The following is a 23,693-nucleotide window of genomic DNA, read 5'->3' on the forward strand; positions in this document are numbered from 1 at the left end:
TTGAAAAAATAGTGCAAGATTATTGTGATAGACATTCACTCCTGATCCAAAGATTTGACACCTGATTTTAAAATCTCTGTGTGTGATTGCAATAAAACTGGGGCTAGAGCAGAATCAGTGATTATTCACATCGTGCATGAGACATTCAGCCCCCCTTCAGTGTTAGAAGCAAGAAAAGACTGAACTGGCTGGGGTTGCTTGATCCACTGTGAATTGCATAACTAGCTCAGTTTCCCTTTTTCACCTTTGAACCAAGTTTGTGGGTAATATGAAGTGCATTTTGCAGGTTCTGTCTTAGCTTTTTATGCCTTACATTTCAGTTTTCTTTCTTCTTTTGAACACGTTTTTAACTTACATTTTCACATATATCCTTGAAAGCCCCTATAAGTAATTTGTGGAACAAAGCTCAATTATGTGACTAAAAAAAGGAATGAATTTTAAAATAAAGTAGCATGATAAATGACAATCTTAAAATCCTTTCTTAAAACATATGGTAACTGGTAAAATTTCTGAACCCTAATGTAATTCTATTAGCAGACTTAACAGGGAGAAGCTTACTGAATAAATGTTTTTCTATGGTGCCAACTATCTTTCCCATTGCAAATAATGATATTGAGTTAGGAGATATGTCTCTTTTTTTTTTAAATTTTTTTATTTGACAGAGAGAAATCACAAGTAAGCAGAGAGGCAGGCAGAGAGAGAGGAGGAAGCAGGCTCCCCGCTGAGCAGAAAGCCCGATGTGGGGCTCGAACCCAGGACCTGGGATCATGACCTGAGCCGAAGGCAGCGGCCCAACCCACTGAGCCACCCAGGCGCCCCAGGAGATATGTCTCTTGATTGATTTTTTCTGACTCTGAAGTCACATTTTTGGACTCACAGATCTGAACGCCAGACAGTGCAGACTCGTTCCTTTACCCTGTCAGAGCAAAGAGTTACCACCTCTGGAAGTATTTCTTAGCTGTATTTGCACTTTATTAAAAAAATATTGCAAAAGGACAAAGAGAATATATAGTCAGGAATTGATCATATAAAGTAACAAAAGGCAGGATTTAGAATAACAAAACTATATAGGCTCTTTATATATATTGTCCTAATCTTTCTGAAAAATACCACAGGGAGTGATTATTAAGCAGAGAAATACAGTAGAGCTCATTGTAAACTAAGCTGCTTTAAATGGCAAAGTTGGTACTGTAGTCCGGGTATTTCTGGCTCCAAGGCCATGCCATTTCCTTCACAAATGGGTTTTAATGTTGCATTTATCAAAGAACTATGAGCCTGAATTTAAGTGTCTGGATCAAAAGCGTAATTCAATTATTCTACATTAGAAGATCTTGCACAAGGGGCTGCTGAGTGGCTCAGTGGGTTAAGGGTCGGCCTTTGCCTCAGGTCATGATCTCAGTGTTTTGGGATTGAGTCCTGCATCGGGCTCCCTGCTCAGCGTCCAGTCTGCTTCTTTCTCTTCCCTCTATCATCTCACTTTCACTCTCTCCCAAATAAATACAAATCTTAAAAAAAAGTCTTGCACAATTATGATTAATTTTTTTCTTCCCAATGCCATGCTCATTGTGAGTCTATTTTCAATCTAAAACCTATGCTTACTCAAAAAATAAATTGATCATTGAGGAATTCTCTCTCAAGACCTTGCCAGTGACGATTAGTCTGATGGCTTTTTGAAACCAAGGATAAAAGAAAGCATAAATCAAGGGGTTCATTGGTTAGTTATAGTAAGCAATCCAAACCAATATTTCATAGATATATGTGGGTGTGATGAAACCCAGGAAGGCATCAATGATTGAATCAAGGAAGTAGGGCAACCGTGAAATCAGGAAGGCTAGCACTGCGATTCCCAGGGTTTTTGCTGCTTTCCTCTCACTCTTGGCCACTCTGGCTCTGTAGCTATCTGCCGATCTCACAGTCTTACTGCTCATACTCTCAATTCTTTTAGCCTGTTTTTGAGCGATGAGGAAAATCTTGGAGTAGACAATTATCATCACAAGCGTGGGTATGAAAAATAATAGAAAATTCACCAATACCCACCTTTGATTCACTGCAATTTGGCAACCTCCCACACAAGTGAGAGCACTTACCAGATCTTCCAGCCCAGCTTCACTGGCACCCGTCCCAATAAGGGAAAGACTATAAATAATAGAAAGGAGCCAGGAGAAGGCAATACATAGGCCAGACAGAGACGCTGTGAACTTGGTTGGATAGACCAGAGGGTCAGTGACAGCAATGTATCTATCGAGGGAAATAAAACCCAAGTGGTAGATAGAAGCATAGCAGAAGGACCCTTCGAAACAAGAGTGAAATTTACAGTAACTGTCCCCGAAGTACCAGCAGCTCTCCACAGACCTCACGGTGCTGAAGGGCATGACGGTCACCCCCACCAGGAAGTCAGCGCAGGCCAGGGACGCGATCAGAAAGTTCGTAGGCGTGTGCAGCTGTTTGAAGTGAAGGATTGAAATCATCACCAAGAGGTTTCCAAATACAGTCAGCACAACTCCGAAGCCAAACACTGCATAGAGAATCACGCGGGGGCCTGGTGAGTAGGGAGTTTTGACGCAGGATCCATTCAGGTTCTCAAAGCACATTTGTGCAGTCACAGGAGGGAGAAAATCACTGCTCATGATAATCGGTTTTGAGACCCAGAAAAATGGTCGTCTTCCCTGGCTAAGATGTCATTCCAGTCTTCAAAGATTCTTTAAAAAAAAAAAAAAAGGATATGTACAATATGTCAGTAATTGGCAGTACATTCTTCCCCTATTTCTTTGTAAATACAAATCCTTATTTTCATGTTTAAAAAGTGATTCATATCCTCATCTCATAAGATATTTCACTTCGTAATGAATAAGCAGTTAATTTTCATCAGCACATAAGATGCTATTTGAATTAAAAACATAGTTTCTCTGTATCACCTACTAGTTCATATCTGAGACATGTTGGTGAACAAAGAGCTGTTCCATGATGCACACATGAATGCAGCTTTCCCCCCAGCTTACCAGAGCTATATTAATGTTCAAATGACTCTGTCCCCTCAGGAAAGTAGCAAAATAATTCCAAATACCTAGAGCCCTTAAGATTGAATCCCCAGAGTGCAAAGTGTGGAAAGAAAAAAAATCTAAATAATGATCCTCTTTATGCTAAATATAAATTTATATCCTCCTAATTTCCAGGTGACATCTGACTTTTTCATGAAAAAGGAATGGAAATAGTGCCTGTCCTTAAAAAACTTTGTTTAGAATTTGAAACCATATCGTTCATTCTCACTGATTATTGGAGATTACATTTTCATTTTTGTAAGAACCATTTATTTATAATTCTTGTTTGTCCCTAAAGCTTTCATATAAGCTCTTTATTCTTTCCATTACTGGTTTGTGTTACAGAAATTAAATGCAGAATCATTTATTAAAGTCTAGGATGTTTCAGGTTGAGTTTTAATAATTCTAATTTGAGAAAATAGGGGTGTGGAAATACAGTGTTTTCCTTGTGAAAATACACAAAGGAAGTGTATGGACACCTAAAAAGCATGTTCCTGCTAAGGTTTTTTTGGTTTTGTTTGTTCGGTAGTTTGTTCGTTTCTAAATGGAACTGTTGGGAAGATATTAAAGAAATAATATGAAAAAAATTTTTGGACCATGGATATTCCTATCTTATACTTTAGATTTTACCATTGACAAATTTCTTTTTCCTCTTAGCTCTCTAGAACAGATCTCAGCTTAGGCTTTGAAAAAGATTTTTCTAATAAATGAATTCTGGTCACTTTTTAAAATCAGTCTTTATATTGAGGTATAATTGATGAATCTGTTATGTTATTATTGGCTATTAATGTATCCACTTTGGTGAATTCTTCATTAACATTTTTGCCCATTTTTAACTGAGTTTTAAGTTTTCTAATTACTTAGTTGACTGGGTACAAGTTCTTTCTTTCTTTTTTTTTCTTTTTTAAAGATTTTATTTATTTATTTGACAGAGAGAGATCACAAGTAGATGGAGAGGCAGGCAGAGAGAGAGAGAGAGAGGGAAGCAGGCTCCCTGCTGAGCAGAGAGCCCAACGAGGGCCTCGATCCCAGGACCCTGAGATCATGACCTGAGCCGAAGACAGCGGCTTAACCCACTGAGCCACCCAGGCACCCAGGTACAAGTTCTTTCTAAAGATACATTATGAACATTGGACTTTTCAATTTCTTGAGAGTTTTTTTTTATGAATAAAAGATTTTAATTTTGATGAAATTCAACTTTTTTAATTGTTGGCAACTTTGTTTCTTGTCTAAGAAGCTGTTGCCTACCTCAATGTCACAAGTATTTTCTTCTATGTTCCTTCCAAAATTCTTACAATTTTACTCCTAATGTTTACTTTTTTAATATGTTGTGAGGAATTTTATTATTATTATCATTTGAGGTTCAGTAGCGATGGTAGGAGTATATGGATATTTAGCAATTCCAACTGCATTTCTTGAAGTGACTATTCTTTTCCCAGTGAATGATGTTTGTTCTTTTGTCAAAAACCAATTAACCAGGGCGCCTGGGTGGGCCCATCGGTTAAGTGACTGCCTTTGGCTCAGGTCATGATCCCAGTGTCCTGGGATCGAGTTCCTCATCTCCCTCTGCCTACCCCTCCCTCTCTCCTGGCCTGTGCTTGAGCTCTCTCTCTCTGTCAAATAAATAAATAAAATCTTTTAAAAAAACAAACAAACCAATTAACCTTGTACACGTGGACCTATTTCTGGACTCTATTATAGTTTTTCGATCTGTATTTCCTCTATTGTTCTATGTTGAGGTCAATACTTTATTGTCTTAACTGAAACATGATAGTAAGTATTTTTTTTTTTTAAGATTTTATTTATTTGAGAGAGAGAGAAAGCAGGAGCAGGGGGGAGAGGCCAAGAGAGGGACAGAAGCAGGCTCCCAGCTTGGTGGGGTTTGATCCCAGGACCCTGAGATCATGAACTGAGCCAAAGGCAGCTGGGTATATGACTGAGGCAACCCAGGCACTGTATAGTGAGTATTAAAGTCAGGTTATGTTGTGTGTTCCACTCTGCTGTTCTTTCCAAAGTTGCTTTGGTTATTCTGTTTGTCTTTATGTTTCATATAAATTTGAGATTCACCTTGTCCGTTTCTAGGGGAAAAAAAAACAACCTCAAAAACCCTGTGGGTTTTTACTGGTGTAAAGTTGAATCTATAAAAGTTAGAGAGAGAGGTACTGAAATGCCTGATTAGGACAGTAAAGTAGCTTATTTCCCCTTTTAGTTTTGTCATTTGTGGTTTATGGGTGTAGATGCTTTCTCATTAACTCTATACATATTTAGGATTGCTATATTTTCCTAGTAACATTTAAGAATTGGACATCCTAATAGTATGGAATATTATATCTCTCTATAAAAGCCAATATAAGAAAATAATGGTAACTAAATGTGTCATTTTAGCAAAAACTAAAGCAAGAAAGGAGTAACAGAGAAACAAAATATAAAAGGAACAAATGAGAAACAAATATCAAGATAATAAAATTAAGTATATAAAATTTACACGGCATGTTAGTGGATTTAACTCTCCAATTAATAGACAGAAATTGTTAGGCTGCATGGAAAAAAGCAAATCTCAACTATTTCTGCCTACAGGAGACACACTGTAAGTATAAAGACACAGTCTGAAGGAAAAAGGGATAGAAAAATAGATACTATTCAAATAATAAGCATAAGAATGCTGTTGTGGCTATATGAGTATCAGACAACGTAAAACTCACAACAAATAGTACTTTCAGAAATAAAGACAGATTCCGTATAATGATAAAAGAACTATGTTCCAGAGGCATTGAGTCTTAAGATGAGTTCTCTGAATAGGTTGTGGGTTTCCTGGAATTGCTTCTTAGCTATAACTCTGTGTGGTGCATTCATGACCTCATTTCCTGTAGTAAAGGGGGAGTTGATAGCCCACAGCCTGCAGTGGCGATACATTTACTCCGATTATTATCTGTAGATACTGTATTCAAATTCTGACAGAAGACAAGGCTCTAGTGATGAAGGATTTGCTGCCATACTGTATTTTATTTTTTTTATTTTTATTTTTTAAAGATTTTATTTATTTATTTGACAGAGAGAGATCACAAGCAGGCAGAGAGGCAGGCAGAGAGACAGGAGGAAGCAGGCTCCCTGCTGAGCAGAGAGCCCGATGCGTGACTCGATCCCAGGACTCCGAGATCATGACCTGAGCCGAAGGCAGCGGCTTAACCCACTGAGCCACCCAGGCACCCTGCCATACTGTATTTTAGTTAAAATACAAAAATGATGAGCTTGAGAGCCTTTAAATTCCTGCTCAAGGGGCACCTGGGTGGCTCAGTTGGTGAGGCAACTGCCTTTGGCTCAGGTCATGATCCCGGAGTCCTGGGATCAAGTCCCACATCAGGCTTCCAGCTCCATGGGGAGTCTGCTTCTACCTCTGACCTTCCCTCTCATGCTCTCTCACTCTGTCTCTCTCTCTCTCTCTAAAAAAATAAATAAAATCTTAAAAAAAAAAATTCCTGCTCAAGACCCATATGAAGGACCTGAAAGCTTCCATGAATGCCTTGAAGAATCCCCTATCTGCCACAGCCACAGGGTTGAGTTTCTGAGAACCAAACCCAAACCAAATTAGAATGTTGACCTATAGCAGGTCCTGATGAAACTGATTACCTCTAATCTCTAATTCTCTCAAACTTACTCCTAGAGGAGGTACCTGGTCTACTCCTGCTTGAGGTCAGTTTCCGCTTTTTTAAAGAAGTCTACAATGGCCTTCCCTGGAGTTGTTGCCTTACAAAACACCTCCCCTAACACCTTTTCTTGCCTCCAGACCTGTAATTACACTCAAATCCAGGAGGGCCCGAGGAACAAGGTACAAAGGGTGACCTATGAGGTTGTACAACTCAAAACCTTATGTCAAATATTTTAATGACATTAATATGTAATTCTTAAGATACTTTAACTACTTTTAAGAGGTAGTTCCTAAAACAAACCAATGCAGCTACAATTTAGTTTCCTTAGGTAAGGCAAAATATACTAGGGATATATACTTAAAGAATATCCTCATTAAATTAAAACAACCAAACAGACAAACCTAACTCTGTACCCAAGTAAAACAGAGATTGTGAAATACTAATGTCAATTATGGTACACTAATTTCATCACAACACTAAAATGATAAAGATAAATGACAAAATAAACCCCCATATATACACACATTGTCCATTATATAAAAAGATAGACTTTGCAAAAGCATGTAGAAATATACATAGATGGGGGCCAGATTTCATATACTGTTGTATAATTTCAGTCTGGGTTTTGGGGTTTTGTTTCAATTTTAATAAAAAAATAGTATTGTGATTGTCTTTCCATGTCAATTTATACAGAACTCATTTGCGCTTTTTAATGACTTCATAACCCTCTACTACATAGGTGGGACATAATTTATTTAATGTATCCCGTATGGATCTAGGCTTTTTCCAGTTGATAATTAAAAATTAATTATACAGTGGGGCACCTGGGTGGCTCAGTGGGTTAAGCCTCTGCCTTCGGCTCGGGTCACGATCTCAGGGTCCTGGGGTTGAGGCCCGCATCGGACTCTTTGCTCAGCAGGGAGCCTGCTTCCCCCTCTCTCTCTGCTTGCCTCTCTGCCTACTTGTGATCTCTCTCTCTCTCTCTCTCTGTAAAATAAATAAATAAAATCTTTAAAAAAATTAATTATACAGTGAATGTTATTGTCATCTTTGCTTCCTTGGCTGACTCTAATCCCGGGATTACTTACTAGAAATAAGAGCTGCAGGGCCAAGTGACAAGTGTGTTTTAAATTTTCAGTTCCTCTCGAAAAAGATAATAAATTCTGTCCTCCCAAGTTGTAATGTGAGCATGTTCTATTTGTACAGGTGTCCAATTTCCTATGCTCTAATGCTGGGTATTATTGAAACTTCTAATATTTGCCAATTTGATATATGATACTCTATCACATTCTCATTAGCATTTAAAAATTATTTTGAAATTTACATTTTCATGTATTTATTAGGCATTGTGTATTTTTCTCTGTGAAATCCTATTCATATGTCTAGTCAGGTGTTAATCTTTGTTTTACTATTTTGTAAGAGGCCTTTCTATTTTTAAATCTACTAACCCTCCTTTCACCATGTATGTTGCCAATACTTTTCCAAGTTAACATTTTTGTTTTTCCTTAACTAGGCTTTGTTTCCTTTGAATTTAGAAAAAAAAATTAAATTGAGTGCATGAATTTATAATAGATTTTTGGTCATAATTCTTCCACTGAAAAATTCTGAAGTTATTGGTTTTTTAACATGTAGAAATATGAGTTTTGTTTTCGCTTATGATATGAGGAATGCTTAACAGTACTTTTCCAGAAAGCTGTATGCCACACCAACACTTCTTGAATGAGCCATCCTTTCTCCATAACTTGCAATGCATTGTTATTTTTGTCATCAACAATGTACACACTTTGAATAGTGTTTATAGAAAAGAAAATAACAGAAAATTGCCCTCCATAATGTCTGGAAGGTGAAACCACACACTTGGGAGGATGAAAAAACAATCACATAGAAGGACAATCACTGGCGTGGAAATTGTACCATCTACACATAGTTATTCAACAAAATATCCCCCAAAATATAAAATATGAATCCAGTTCTGAGCCTGAAATCAGCCTTAGAGAACTTCAAGAGCTGCAGAAAGATTGGACTCCAAGGAACAAGCTGCTTAAAATGGAAGTCAAGTACACAGAGTCCAGAAAGACAGGAGCCATGAAACTTCACAGATCCACACAACCTTTGAAGGTGACCCAAAGAAAAGCCTAAAGGGAGGCCTGAAAAAGGAAAATAATTAACAATTAACAAAGTCAGGAAGCACACGGATTTGAGGAAACTAGAAAATATGACTTATGTCAGCCATTTTTTAATAAACATATTCCCTTCAAGTGCTTAGAGATGTTCACTTCACCTAAAAACATAAAGGTTGTACTACTGAAGTTGAGGTCCCATTTCTCATCCCCAAGTGAATGGATCATTTTCATGCCTGTGGTTCATGCCACAGTTATTAGGAAATTCTTAATATAGCAATAAATTCCTCAATTTGAAATTTTGCTTCATTAAGAAAACTTATGGTTGATGAACTGTCTATTAATACTTGGCCACTTATAATGAGTTTTATTGCTCTCCTAAACCAAGGGTAAGGTGAAGCTTAAATCAAAAGATTTACAGCAGAGTGATAATAACGGAAGCAGCAAAGTATCTCATAAACGTATGAAGGTGTTATGACTCCCCCAAGAGAATCAATAGATGAGTCAATGATACACGGTAACTATGAGATCAAAAAGGCTATCACTGTGATACCCAGGGTTTTAGTGGCTTCTCTCTCTCTCTCTCACTCACTCTGGCTTTGTATGTCCCTGAGGCTTCCGCTTTGCTACTAATGTTTTCAATCTTTATAGCCTGTTTTCTGGCCCCAAGAAAAATACTACTGTACAGAATCATCATAACAAACGTAGGTGTGAAAAAAAAAAGGCAAATATATCAGAATCCAAAATTGACTTACAACTGTCTGACACCCTCCTACACAGTTGAGGGCACTAGAGAGTCCGTCCAGCTCATCATCGCAGACACCTGTGTAGAACATGGCCCCACTGTAGACAAGGGGCAGGGTCCAGGACGCTGACGCACATCCCTGACCCAGACACCGTGAACTTGCTAGGATTGACCAGACAGCTATGCACCTGTTGATGGAGAGGAGACACAAGTGGAAGAGAGAAGAGTAACCAAATGCCACAACGCAGCACGTGTGGAAGGGACAGAAACTTGGCCCGAAGTAACAGCAGCTCTGCACGGACCTGACCGTGCTGAAGGGTGTGATGGTCACCCCCACCCGGAAGTCAGCACCAGCCAGAGAGGTGAGGAGAAACTTGGTTTGAAATGCAGGATGGAAATCAGCACCAGGAGGTTTCCAAACACAACCAGCACAGCCCAGAGCCAAACAGTGTGTAGAGCACCAGCCGGGATCCAGCCGAGCAGGAAGCTTTCAGGCAGAATGGGGTCAGGTTCTGGTAGCCGAGCTGCTTGGCTGCAGCGGGGACGAGTCCGTGCCCCCACTGCTGCCGCGAACAGCAGGTAAACATAGAGAGGTTGTGCCCTCGGTCAATCACACCAAATAGAGCAGTTTCCTATTTCTGAAGGCAGAGGAAAGGTCGTTTACAACTGCCTACCTTTGTTACAGTTACCAGATAATATCTCCATGGCCTGTCACATATTCATATTATCTCTGAACATATGAAGTAATATATTTGATTTAAATGCTCAAGAAATCCTAGCTGTTATTAATCATTATCATTTTTATTTTTACTCTTTAGCGTGTTATTGAACCAATTTTTCTTTCTTTTTTTTTTTTTTAAAGATTTTATTTATTTATTTGACAGAGAGAAATCACAAGTAGGCAGAGAGGCAGGCAGAGAGAGAGGAGGAAGCAGGCTCCCTGCTGAGCAGAAAGCCTGATGTGGGGCTCGAACCCAGGACCTGGGATCATGACCTGAGCCGAAGGCAGCGGCTTAACCCACTGAGCCACCCAGGCGCCCCCAATTTTTCTAAATCCAGTAAGAATCTTACTTCAAGTAAGTCTGTAGCAGATTTGCTTTTGCCTCAGAAGACTTTCTGGCTTGCAACTTATCGAACATCTTTTATAACCTAGTCTTGATACACGGGATATGCCTCTTTGCTAGTTAGTCCTAAGTGTGTGATTTGTTTTTTATTAGTTACTTTTTACTACCGCGCCCCCCCCCCCCCCCCCCCCCCCGCCAAGACTGTTTGTGATGTTAATGGTGAAACTCCCAAGAAGCAGAGCCAGATCCCTTCTCTCAAGTCATCCTAAATCAAGTGTGGTCCCTGTAGTGCCAGGTGTGAACAGAGAGAAGAAATTTATATTTCATAATCTCCACTTAAAATTCATATTTTGACTTAGAGTAGCCACGATTCTAAAACCTAACAGTGACCATGTGGAAAACATGAAGAAAAGGACACCTCACTTATATTAAAAAAATGCAAAAATTCTAAACAAAAGGTCAACAAACCAAACCTAGAAATATATAAAAAGATAATATATCATGATTGGAGTCTATGCAAAAAATGTACTTTTGCTTTAACATAAGAAAGTAAAATAACATAACTCACCATTTTAACGTATCTGAGGAATGCAAAAAAATTACATAAAATTCAGCAATTATACACTACTAAAAAATTTTTAACAAAATAAAAATCAAGAAATGTTCTGTATGTATAAAGGTCTCTGCAGAAACAGTCGTATTCACATATGCCTTATTTATGTTTATTTATTAAGCATTAATTTGTATCAGGGTCTTGAAGATACAAAAATAAACAAGAAATATCTCCTGCCTTTAAGGGAGTATCCATGTTAATATGACAGGCAGACATAAAACAGTAATAATTCATTGTGCTCCAAGTTAAAATTAACACACGTAAAAAGTGCTAAGTGAAAAATGACATCAATACTAATATAACTGGGATGAATAAATAGAATTCACTGAGGATATAAATTTAGGGCCAGGTTTAGAAGGATGAATGTAAGGTATTAAGGTCAAGAACAGGGAGAATTTCAAAAATTGTACACAGTTTCGGACAGCCCAATAATTATTGTAGATTTTATGCTATGACTCGTGCATGGAGATAGAGAAAACATACTTATTAGCAGGTAAAGATCTCAACTACCACAGAAGGCAATTTTCTTGATCTTTCTGTAACTGACCATTAAATCTCCCATGAACCCCCTGTCATGGGGTATAATAGACATAAGTTCAGTCAGTGTGGGGTTCCCACTCTTCTCTCCCAGGGTTGCATCTAAATTCCAAGAGACTATGTAGTCTGCCTCACTTCCACAAGAATAGATTGGGATTGTCTTCGTGAGTGTCTTCTAGAATGAAATGGCCATCTATCTCATCACAGAAAAAAAGGCTTTTCACAGGATCCTAAACTCTGAATGACATGCTTATCAATCCCCCATCTAATCCACGCACCTGGCAGTCACTCACAGGTGCTCCAACTCATTCCCATGGGGCTCAGTAGGGGGCATGCTGCTCTGCCCTCTTCAGATTCACAGCCAGTGCACCCTTGTCAGTCTCTCCTGTACCTCCAAGAAAACGTTCCATTTTTATTGAAATTAGGAGAGTGTCTGGGGGTCTTAGTTCTATGTATCAATCCCCTTCTTCTCCAGTGTCTTCAGCTAAGACACAGAGATTTGAGTCCTGTCAGAGTAGGCTCTCATGTTCTCCTAGTTTTCTTTTCCTCCCTCCATTCCTTCCCTCCCTTTAGCCTCAGCTGATTACCCTGTGTCTGCCCAGGAAACTGGAAGCATTCTGAAGTGTCCTCTCACACTCTGTCTCATCAGAGTCACCAGTTACTTCTCAACTAGTGAACCGCGGAACCCCTACCGGATATTTTTAATGCAAATTTTCTTAGAATTTGGGTCATAGCTTTATGTTATGGGTTTTTTTTTTTAATGCTATGGCTTTTAATAGTTTGTTTTGTAGAAATGCTTCCTAAAACATTAGAGAAATTTCAGAAAACCCCACTATCTTCTGTGAGTTACGGGGCATGGATTCAGTTGCCTTATCGTTAAGGCAACTATCATTTTAACAGTAGCAAACAACTTTTGAGCACCTGCTCTATCTAGGTGTTTTATATATATTAAATCATTAAATCATCACAGGCAAGAAAAACCCACAAAGTCAGCATGATTATTATCCCTATTTTACTAACACATTAGAAGTTAATCACTTGGCTAGGATTATTTAACATCTAGTAAAGGATGAACTGGGGGTTTGCATCCCAGCAATTTAGCTCCAGATCTTGTGTGCTATTCCTCTATGTTCTCCAGATATAAATGAACTTGATGCGGGTCATGCCCTTTACCTCCAGTGATAGAAACTTCCTCTCTGTTTATCTGGGTTTTCTCGACCTTCCCCCTCTGAGTTAACCAGGCATCAACAGTGACTCTATGGAGTGGTGATCTGGTCTGGGTGACCAGCCTCCCTCGCTGATGTCCAGTGAGATGGCCTGCTGGGTCTCTGGACCCTGGAAGAATGACTGAACAGTCATCCCTCGTACCTGCCAGTAAGGCTCCTTTGGCTCTTACTTTTTTTTTTTTTTAAAGATTTTATTCATAAGTAAACTCTACACAGGGCTCAAACTCACAACCCCAGGATCAAGAGTTACATGCTCCCCCAACTGTAGCTCTTACTTTTATCAGTCAGTTCCAGTGGGCTTCTCAGAAGAATCTAGCTATACTGTGGCATCACAGGCCGTGGAACATTTGGTGGGGTTCAGCAACCTATGGCGCCTCTCTGCCCTGTGAGTTCTGCACAGGGGAAGGAGAATGTATTTCCCTTACAGGTCCCTTGAAGGTCCCCTTCAACCTATCTGACTATATTAGAATCTTATGGCCACAGTAACAAATTACCACAGACTTGATGGGTTAACACAACACAGATTTATTTCCTTAGAATTCTGGAGGCCAGAAATACAGAATCCATTCTCCTGAACCAAAATCAAGGTGCCTACATGGTTTCACTCCCTCTGGAGGTTTAGGGGAGAATGCATCCTAGCCTCTTCTAGTTTCTGGTCCCATTGTTCCAACCTCTGCCTGTGTGATCCCACTGCCTTCTCCTTTGCATGTGTGTGTCATCTCCCTGTGCCTCTTTCTTATAAGGATACTTGGTCCAGCATTTAGAGCCCATCCAGATAATCCTGGATAATTCCTTAATCTCAAGAGTCTTAATTTAATCACATCTGCAAAGACGTATTTTTCCAAAGAGGATTAACAGTGATAGGTTCCAAGTATTAGGATGTGGATCTCTTTCAAGCGGCCATTATTCAACCAACCACACTGGCGTATCAATTACTTTTCTTCCTTCAACCCAGAGCAGAGAGAGGGAGAGAAGTTGTGCTCCTGCCTCAGAGATCCTCACTATTTTCTCAATTGTTTTGGTCTTTTCTACCTTTATTCTGGAAAAAAGGAAGTTTTGATACTGCCCATAACTTTCTCAAATCTAGTGACTATTGGCTCTTTCTTTTCTGAATAGGGCCTGGGCTTTGGAGGCTCAAGCACTTGGGGAAAAAAAAAAAAAAGAAAATCCTTTTCGTCTTCATTTCACCTAAATCAATAACACACTAGATGTTTTTTTTTTTTTTTTTTTTTAAAGATTTTATTTATTTATTTGACAGAGAGAGATCACAAGTAGACGGAGAGGCAGGCAGAGAGAGAGAGAGAGAGAGGGAAGCAGGCTTCCTGCTGAGCAGAGAGCCCGATGTGGGACTCGATCCCAGGACCCTGAGATCATGACCTGAGCCGAAGGCAGCGGCTTAACCCACTGAGCCACCCAGGCGCCCCACACTAGATGTTTTAAAGAGTTTTTTTTTTTTTTTTTTTTTCAAGTTTACCTTTTCTGAACTTTTTTATTATAGGGAAATTAAAAATTTATAGTTAGTCTACCAATATTTTCTATGGGAAACTATGAAAATATTGAATGGTTTCTTTTAAATTTTTATGGTTTTGTTTTACACTCAGATCTGTCCCAGAGGAATATGTATATCCAGTCACATGTGTTTAGAAGAAGAATACAACACTTTTTTTTTTTCCCTAAATAGATAGCTAAGGGTCCAAACACGACTTTTTGAATATATCATCTTCCCCCATAAATATGTGACATTGTAAGTTTGCATTATAATTGACAGTGATAATATTTATATGTCATGGCAGGCAACTGTTCTCACTTCTTCACTTGAAGAAGTGAAGTGACATAGCACATGAAAGGAATCACGTTGAAAAGATAGTTATTATTATAAATATATCATTTTGTCATGATCAGTTCCACAGTGGAGAAATGCCCAAAGGAGACTATCCCCTAAACATCAGACTTGAGGCTTGGGCCAGATCGGAATTTAACATCTGATTCCCTTGCTGTTGGAAGAGCCCTGGTGAACAAGAGGAACTGATCTCCTTGTGAGAGCATGAAGCAGAGGGCATGAGGAGTCTGAAGAAAGTAACTCCAGCAAAAGGAGATGTTGGAATGAAAGTGAAGAAAACAGGGATCTAGGGGAAGACCAATAGCACGTGACATTATGAGAGAATAGGAAGAAGAAAATGAGCAATGAAAGTAACAGAGAGGTGAGCATGAAAGGTGAAAACACCAAGAAATTCCTCTCAGAAGATGGAACAATAGAAAAGTAACAAAGCAGAGAAGTGGACAGAATCAGCAGTAGAAATGGGATCTCGCTTTACCATGTCAGCAAGTCTTTGTAGCAGAAGCTTGGAGAAGCTCACTCTAAGCAATGTTTGATTGAATCTGAGCAATGCCTTTTTTCAAATTTGATGTATTAACACACCCCATTCCACATCTTAATACATGGAAAACTCCCAGTGTCTCACAAATACCTTAATTTTAAGTGGAGGCTTATCCTGAAAATACATTTATGTTAATAAACTGTCCTTTAGTTTTTGACCAGTTGTATTGTTTGAAGTCTCTCCAAAAGAGAGAGGGTAAAATTAAGCAAGGATTTTATAGCTGAATTTTAAAATCCAGTCCAATAAGTTTATTACCAACTTGAATGAGTATTCTTACATATTTGATACAATTGTTGATGCATTTGGGTTTAAATCAACTATCTTAGTATTTTTTTCATTTTTTTATATTAACATGTAATGTTTTATTTTCCCCAGGGGTATAGGTGTGTGAATCATCAGGCTTATACACTTTCTAGCACTCACCATAGCGCATACCTTCCCCAGTGTCCATAACACCACGACCCTCTCCCTACCTGCCCCCACCCCTCGCAACCCTCAGTTTGTTTTGTGAGATTAAGAGTCTCTTATGGTTTATCTCTCTCCTGATCCCATCTTTTTTTTTTATTCTTTATATTTGCTCTTTTACCTCTTTTGACTAATTTTAGATTTTTTTTTATTATTCACTTTTTCTCCCATGAAATTATAAATTGGACTTAATTACATTATTCTGTTGGAATCCTAGAGTTTTAATATGTATCCCTCATTCATTAAATTCTCCAATAAATTAAGAATTTTACCAATTCAGGGGCGCCTGGGTGGCTCAGTGGGTTAAGCCTCTGCCTTCGGCTCAGGTCATGATCTCGGGGTCCTGGGATTGAGCCCCACATCAGGCTCTCTGCTCAGCAGGGAGCCTGCTTCCTCCTTTCTCTCTCTCTGCCTGCCTCTCTGGCTACTTGTGATCTCTCTCTCTGTCAAATAACAAATAAAATCTTAAAAAAAAAAGAATTTTACCAATTCAAGGCAATGAAAAAGTTTACATGGAATTTTATACTCCATCTACCTTTGCCAACTTTTTTGATACCACTATCACTTATTTTAATTCTGCATACAATTTAAGTAAAAAAGATGTTCATTTTTACATTTAGCCTTCCTTTTATTTTTCCGATATTGACACTGTGGCACACCACATTACTTCCCACACTGCCGTGTTTCCTCTGGGATTAGATTTTTCTGTCTTGAGAACTCCCTGAAGTTTTTCTTTTGGTGTGGCTATGCTGGCAATGAAGATTCTAAGTTTTTGTTTATCTAAAGATATTTTTGTTTCACTTTTCAATTTTGAAAGGCATTTTTGTTGACTTCAGAATTCAAGGTTGTCAGTTATTTGTTTTAAAGGTGTTAATGATAATGATATTGAGTTTTATCCAAGTGTGTTTGGGGTAAATTCACCAAGGAGATGGACTTAAAATGCATCAAGTAGGTTAAGGAGAGAAACTTACTATAAAAACAGAATATCCAGGCAGAGAGTGCTAAGGCGTGGAGACGGGGAGGACAGGGAGCCGGTAGGGATCTAGAGCGTGGTTGTGGGACAGGTGCTGTGTGGGGAGCAGCATGAGATATGGGAGAAATGGACTCAAGGTTAAGATGATTTTGCCACGTGGTATGGATTTGTGCAGAGGTCAGTGTGTGGGAGGGGAGAGGACATTATATATATATTATATGGTGACGAGCACAAATTTTATCTACCACTTATTCAGGCATGCTACAATGCAATTTATTTTTCTGCAGTATTCTTAAATCTTGCTTAGAGGCTCATATCCCACCAGGAACAAGACATAGATCTCAGTAAATTTAGGGATTCTGCTCCTTTTCCTCCAGGGTGGCATCCAAACTCCAGCAACTTCTACAACAGCATCTGTGGGTGTTCTTGGAAGTCTATGTTTCCCTTCCTCTAAGGTGCAGACTCCACACCATCCCCCTCCAGGAAGGAAAGTGCTCCTTCCAGCCCTGCTGGGAAGTTCAGTCTTTCAAAACAGGTGCCCCAGCAAGAGGTCTCTGTGTGCCCTGGTTGGTGCTTAGGTGCCCAACTCAGCCTTCTTTTTCTTGCTAGGGAAACATTAAATTTAAAAAAAAAAAAAAAATCCAACCCGAGATTGGGGATGTTTAAAATCACCTTCCTTGCTTCTCCTCTTTCTAAGTCATCTCCTGGCCGTCAACACAATCTAAAAGCCCATTTTGGTTTTTGTTTGTTTGTTTCTTTTGTTTTCCTGCTGATCACTCTGCATTGCCCATTTATTTATTTAAAGATTTTATTTATTTATTTGATAGAGAGTGGCACAAACAGGGGGAGTGGCATTCAGAGGGAGAGGGAGAAGCAGGCTTCCCGCTGAGTAGCACCCTGGGATCATGACCTGACCTGAAGGCAGATGCTTAACTGAATGAGCCACCCAGGCATTCCTTTAGCTGCCTACTTAATGAAAAATATTATGTAGAACTTTTCTGAACACATTTCATCACAGTCTTTTGGTATTTCTGAAATCAACAGTGACTTCTGAGACTCCGTTTCAACTCTTTAATCAATACTCTTACTGGGTCATGGTCATGACTCTAAATACCATGTTGTTTTTTAATACTTTCTTGTAATATATTTCATCAATCTCAAAATGTCCTCAAGGTATGTGACATTTTCTACTTGTTGGTAGCCAGGGCAGATGCAAAAATAATTCTTGACGGGACAAAAAAAAAAGCTGCACTCTTTTGTGTTTCTGTAACAGAAACCTAATAAGGTGGCCAAATCAGGATTGAGAATAGAGGAAGATTTAAGTCTATACACCGAGAAATCTTTGGCCCCAAAACCATAATGGCTAAGGTAATTTAATATAAAGAATTGTTTTGTAGAATGACTTTCCTAAAAACCACTGCTAAAAATAATCTTACAAGTTCACACCTTACTATAGAGATTCCAAAGAAATTTTCCCATTGATGGCATTTATTTCTCTGGAAGGACTGCATGTCTTAGTGAGCAATGTAGGTCAGACAATATAGAGATAAAGATGAGAAAAAGTGATCCTTGAACCCCACAGTTATATCCCATATTGGAGTCTTTGTGAAGAGAAATGCTAAAGACAAAAAATAAAGGTATTTATGATTAAAGGGAAATTTTTTTATTAAAAGGAAATTTTATCAAATTAAGGGAGCCAGCTCTTTGTTAACTGAAATCAACCCCTGAGTAATCTTGCATTATATAATTTTAATTTTGCTATAGAAATCATTGAAGATTTATAATAAAAATGGAAAATTGAAAAATATAATAGGGATTTTCTCTGATAATTTTCTTAGACATCCTTATAGATCTTTTTCTCAGATGTATTGAAAAGTAGAATCCCACATCTTTGTGAAAATCAAGTACAGAATTTTCTACATGCACCGTGAGCACCGACTCATCCCTCTCTGCAGCCGAGCAGCTCGAGACCAGAATGTGACCCCATCCTGCCTGAAAGCTTGCTGCTCGCCTGGATCCCGGCTGGTGCTCTACACACTGTTAGGCTCTGGGTCTGTGCTGGCTGTGTTTGGAAACCTCCTGGTGCTGATTTCCATCCTGCATTTCAAACCAAGGTTCTCCTCGCCTCTCTGGCCTGTGCCGACTTCCGGGTGGGGGTGACCATCACAACCTTCAGCGCGGTCAGGTCCTTGCAGAGCTGCTGGTGCTTTGGGCCAAATTTCTGTCCCTTCCACATGTGCTGCGTTGTGGCATTTGGTTACTCTTCTATCTTCCACTTGGGCTTCCTCTCCATGGACAGATGCATTGTTGTTACTGACCCTCTGGTCTATCCTAGCACATTCATGGTGTCTGGGTCAGGGATGTGCATCCCGGTCTCCTGGACCCTGCCCCTTGTCTACAGCGGGGCCGTGTTCTACACGGGTGTCTGTGATGATGGGCTGGAGGGACTCTCTAGTGCCCTCAAGTGTGTAGGAGGATGTCAGACAGTTATAAATAAAAACTGGGTGTTGATAGATTTTCTAGCCTTCTTCATACCTACCCTTATTATGGCAATTCTTTCTAGCCATCTTTTTCTTGTGGCTAGATGACAGGCTAAAAAGATTGAACATACTTGGAGGCAAGACAACAGTTATAAATCCAGAGTGGCTAAGAGAAAGAGAAAAGCTGCTATAACCCTGCGTATCACGGTGATAGCATTTATGATTTCATGGTTACCATATAGTATTGACTCATTAATTGATGCCTATATGGGCTTCATGACCCCTGCCTGTATTTATGAGATTTGCTGTTGGTGTGCTTATTATCATTCAGCCACGAACCCTTTGATTTATGCTTTATTTTACCCATGGTTCAGGAAAGCCATCAAAGTTATTGTGAGTGGTTGGGTTTTCAAGGACAGTTCAGCCACCATAAATGTGTTGTCCAAACAAATGTAAGCAGTTGGACTGAAGAAGTTAAAGAAATCTTTACAATTTCCAAATGAAATGAATTTTAAAAATCAAATAAGACTATTCATGAGGAGAAAACAAATTACTCTTCAAATTTAAAAGGGTAGATCAACGTGTTTCCAGTCATGTTAAGATGTGCACTTCCTTGTCATTTTTCCAAAAGTGTGCAATTTCCTAATAAATGTTAAATTTTTATTTGCTAATTATTTCAGAGCTCAGCATATCCCACTTCCTAAAAATACTTTCCTCCCTCATTTCTTTTAATTCATGGACTCTTCCCTTTGTTATGGAATGTTACCTGAAAACATCTTTGTTCTTTGGTTCTCTTTCCTCTTGTCTTATAAAGTTTTTCATGCTCTCAAAACCTTGCCTTCAGAAGGTTCTTGCTTTCTTTTGCTTTGGTTAATTTCCTAAGGGAGACTTTTGGAGAACAAAAGGCTTTTTTGGGGGGGGGAGCAGTTAAATGTATTGTGTTTAATGTCGGAGGAGAGAGATCTGAAGTATTTATCTATAAATTACGTGTAGAGTAACACAGACACCTTGTCTGATTCAGAATCAAGAGAGATCTCTTGGGGGTTGAAGGGCATCCACAAACATAGACTCCATCCTGACGGGGCTGCTATGATTGCCAAATGAATTACTCTTATTCTGTGTAATTATTTCCTCCCGCAGTGCAGGAAGCAGAAGCCATTGTACTTCCCCAAATGATGCTAGGGTGATTATTTGTCTGCTCTTTTTGCTGCTGCCATTACCACGCAAACTGTGTAAATGGTTGGTATGCAGGGCACTCTATCCTATGCTATTCTGTTCAAACATATTAAATACAACTTTTCATGGGGGGAGACTCTCTTCTGAAAGCAATCTCTTGTTCTTTTTTCTGTAGCAAAACTTAATTTCAACAAAAAGTTTGCTAGTTTTAGGAGATAAGTGAAATATACATCAATAAAAACATTCACATACTCATCTTTTTTTTTTCATATATGAATTATGAACCTCATGCCCACATTGCACCAAATCAGTGCTGGATTACATAGAAACAGGCAATGGGATCCTACCTTTATCTTTAAGAATCTGGAACTCTGGGGACGCCTGGGTGGCTCAGTTGGTTGTTCGGCTCAGGTCATGATCCTGGAGTTCCCGGATCAAGTCCCGCATCGGGCTCCCAGCTCCACGGGGAGTCTGCTTCTCCGTCTGACCTTCTCCTCGCTCATGCTTTCTCTCATTGTCTCTTTCTCAAATAAATAAAATCTTTAAAAAAAAAAAAGAATCTGGAACTCTGGCAAGAAGCAATGTTGTTAACCGCAGAAAATTTTAGGACAAACACTAGCTCAGCTAGTTTAAGGTCAGCATCAACACTGACAAGTCATGTTGATAGCAGAGTGTCCTTGTCATGATGTGATGAGAATGGCATGTTATTTCTATGGTCTTTTTCCCAAAGAAAACCCCTATAACCCCTATGTAATTAGGAGAAAGATATCACACAAATCCTCACTGAGGACTGTCCTACAAAATATCTGACCAGGTCTTCTCAAAACCATCAAGGTCATCAAAGAGAGGGGGAGTAAAAGAAACTGTCAGGGTCTAGAGGAGCCCAAGGAGACATAACAACTAAATGTAGAGTCATAAATGGGAAGCTGGAACAGAGGAAGGACAGCAGGGAAACCTGAAGAAATCTGAATCATGTATGGAATTTTTATTGATACATTAAAAATAACACAACAATGTTGGTTCATTAATCGTAAGACATGTATGATACTAATTTAAAATGTTAATAATAAGAGAAATGGGGTACAGGATATAGGAACTATCTGTACTATCTCTGCAACTTTCTTATGAATTTAAAACTATTCTAAAATAATAAAAAGTTTATTTTTAAAATATAGGGTAAACAGTTATGTGAGGACAATGGGCATTAATCCTTATACTGACTCATTCACTGATCCATTTCACTAATATCTTTGAAGACCTAGTGTTCTGGGTTCAGTTTTTCAGGAATACTGAACAAAAACCTTAGACAATCTTGTAAAGAAAAAACTGATCTACTGACAATTATGACTTGGAATTCATAAAGGTTTAAATGATAAAAGATGTGTTTGAGGGGTGCCTGGGTGGCTCAGATGGTTAAGTGTCTGCCTTCATCTCAGGGTCCTGGGATCAAGCCCCACATTGGCCTCCCTGGTCAGCCGGGAGTCTGCTTCTCTCTCCCCACTCCTGCTCTCTCTTTCTCAATCTCACTCTCTCTCTTTCAAATAAATAAATAAAAATCTTAAAAAAAAAAAAAGATGTATTCGAGGAACACAGAAGAAAGGAGAATTGACATCTCGCTGGAAGAACAGGGAGATGTATTAAAAAAGTAGCATTTAAGCTGGGCCTTAAGAGATTAAGAAGAGTTTTTGCAGGAGGCAAATGATGGAAAAGGATTTTCAGGCTGAAGGAATAGCATGACCAAAGAAACTGAGAAGGTACAGAGTGTTCCAGAAATATGGAGATAAAACAACTAAACAACTACCAAGGGAATAGTCACCCTTTTGACCTTCCTGAGGTTGGCATTCAAGATCTTCCACCTTTCCCTCTGCTGTCATCCCCACAGACACCTTCCATTTCAATGTGGAGACATTCTTACCCCTCTGATCAGGGTTTGACTCTAATTCCCACTGTCTTCTGAGCCAACATTTCCCAAATGAGGCTTTATCAGGCAGTCATCCTATAAAGTTCTCCAGGGAAAAAAATTTTCTGCATCAAGAATGTTTTAGAGTTACTGCATACTGTATCCTGCTCTTGGAGAATAACATAAGGCATGACATATTAAAGACTGTTTAGAGGTCCTGTTTCAACAAAAACCTGTCTACCATTGTTTAAATCTGCATTTAAAAAATTTATGTGCAGGGCTCCTGGATGGCTCAGTGAGTTAAGCCTCTGCCTTTGGCTCAGGTCATGATCTCAGGGTCCTGGGGTCGAGCCCTGCATCAGGATCTCTGCTCAGCAGGAAGCCTGCTTCTCTTCCTCTCTCTCTCTACCTGCCTCTCTGCCAACTTATGATCTCTGTCAAATAAATAAATAAAACCTAAAAAAAATGTATGTGGAGTTGCACCTTACGATATAGCTGAGTGTTCTTCTAGGACATACAGTGCCATGTTCAGTGGATTGGGAAGAAGTGTGGATTTATTTCTAGGCAGAGGAAACTATGTTTTTAAAAGTAATGACTGATTTATCCTTTTCAATTATATTTATTCCTATATCTAAGACACTGTGTTCCTTAATGTCTCAAAATTATGTATATTACGATGAGTTTTAATTTAGATTTCTGTTTTCATTTAGCTATGTGATAATACTTTAGTTAATTGGAAAGGAAAGAATAATTACTTCCAAAAAAAATTAGGCTTTAAAAATATGTTTACAATAAATAATTTTTAATTATAAAGACAATAAAGTCAATAGAAGTTATCTTTTTTTCCAGAAAGAAAGAAATGAATTAAAATAAACTCATTTCAACTAACTTCAAGGACAAACTAAAACATTACTTCTTTATTTATAGAGATTGATTGGCCTATGTTTATATCTATGTTACATCTATCCATATTATTTGTACTTCAGAGACCTCAAATTAATTTACAAATAAGTTTTCCAAATAAGCAATTATAATTTAAAAAACATTCAGTAAGAAGTGTGGGAATTACTAGAGACCTGTTGGAAAAGATTTAGGAAGAAGACAGAAGCAAAATGTACATAAAAGATGTCAGTGCCTTTACTAGTAACAGCTTGTAAGAAACACTTGGTTCAATGCTGAACAAGCGTGTGGGATAGGTACTTGTTTTTCCAAAGAAAATCATATACTGGTGTCCCTGGAAAGATAGTAGGTCTAACTTATGTGATTTTTAAAAAGGAAGAAATATTACAATGGCGAGATGTGGATCATTATCACTTTACAAAATAGTCCAC

General features: G+C 38.7%; 1 protein-coding gene and 2 pseudogenes across 1 annotated transcript; 1 reads left to right on the forward strand and 2 right to left on the reverse strand.

Moving 5' to 3' along the window:
* Positions 1 to 1,595: 1,595 nt before the first annotated feature.
* Positions 1,596 to 2,627, reverse strand: LOC125102890 (trace amine-associated receptor 7a-like). Its single transcript, XM_047734495.1, is given in 1 exon segment — positions 1,596 to 2,627. A coding segment is annotated over 1 exon segment (1,032 nt).
* Positions 2,628 to 9,062: 6,435 nt separating this feature from the next.
* On the reverse strand, positions 9,063 to 10,137 carry LOC125101626 (trace amine-associated receptor 6-like; annotated as a pseudogene).
* An 8,589-nt stretch (positions 10,138 to 18,726) lies between these two features.
* LOC125101627 (trace amine-associated receptor 6-like) lies at positions 18,727 to 19,742 on the forward strand (annotated as a pseudogene).
* Positions 19,743 to 23,693: the final 3,951 nt, after the last annotated feature.

This window comes from Lutra lutra, chromosome 6 (genome assembly GCF_902655055.1).
Source record: "Lutra lutra chromosome 6, mLutLut1.2, whole genome shotgun sequence".
Classification (NCBI taxonomy): Eukaryota; Metazoa; Chordata; class Mammalia; order Carnivora; family Mustelidae; genus Lutra; species Lutra lutra.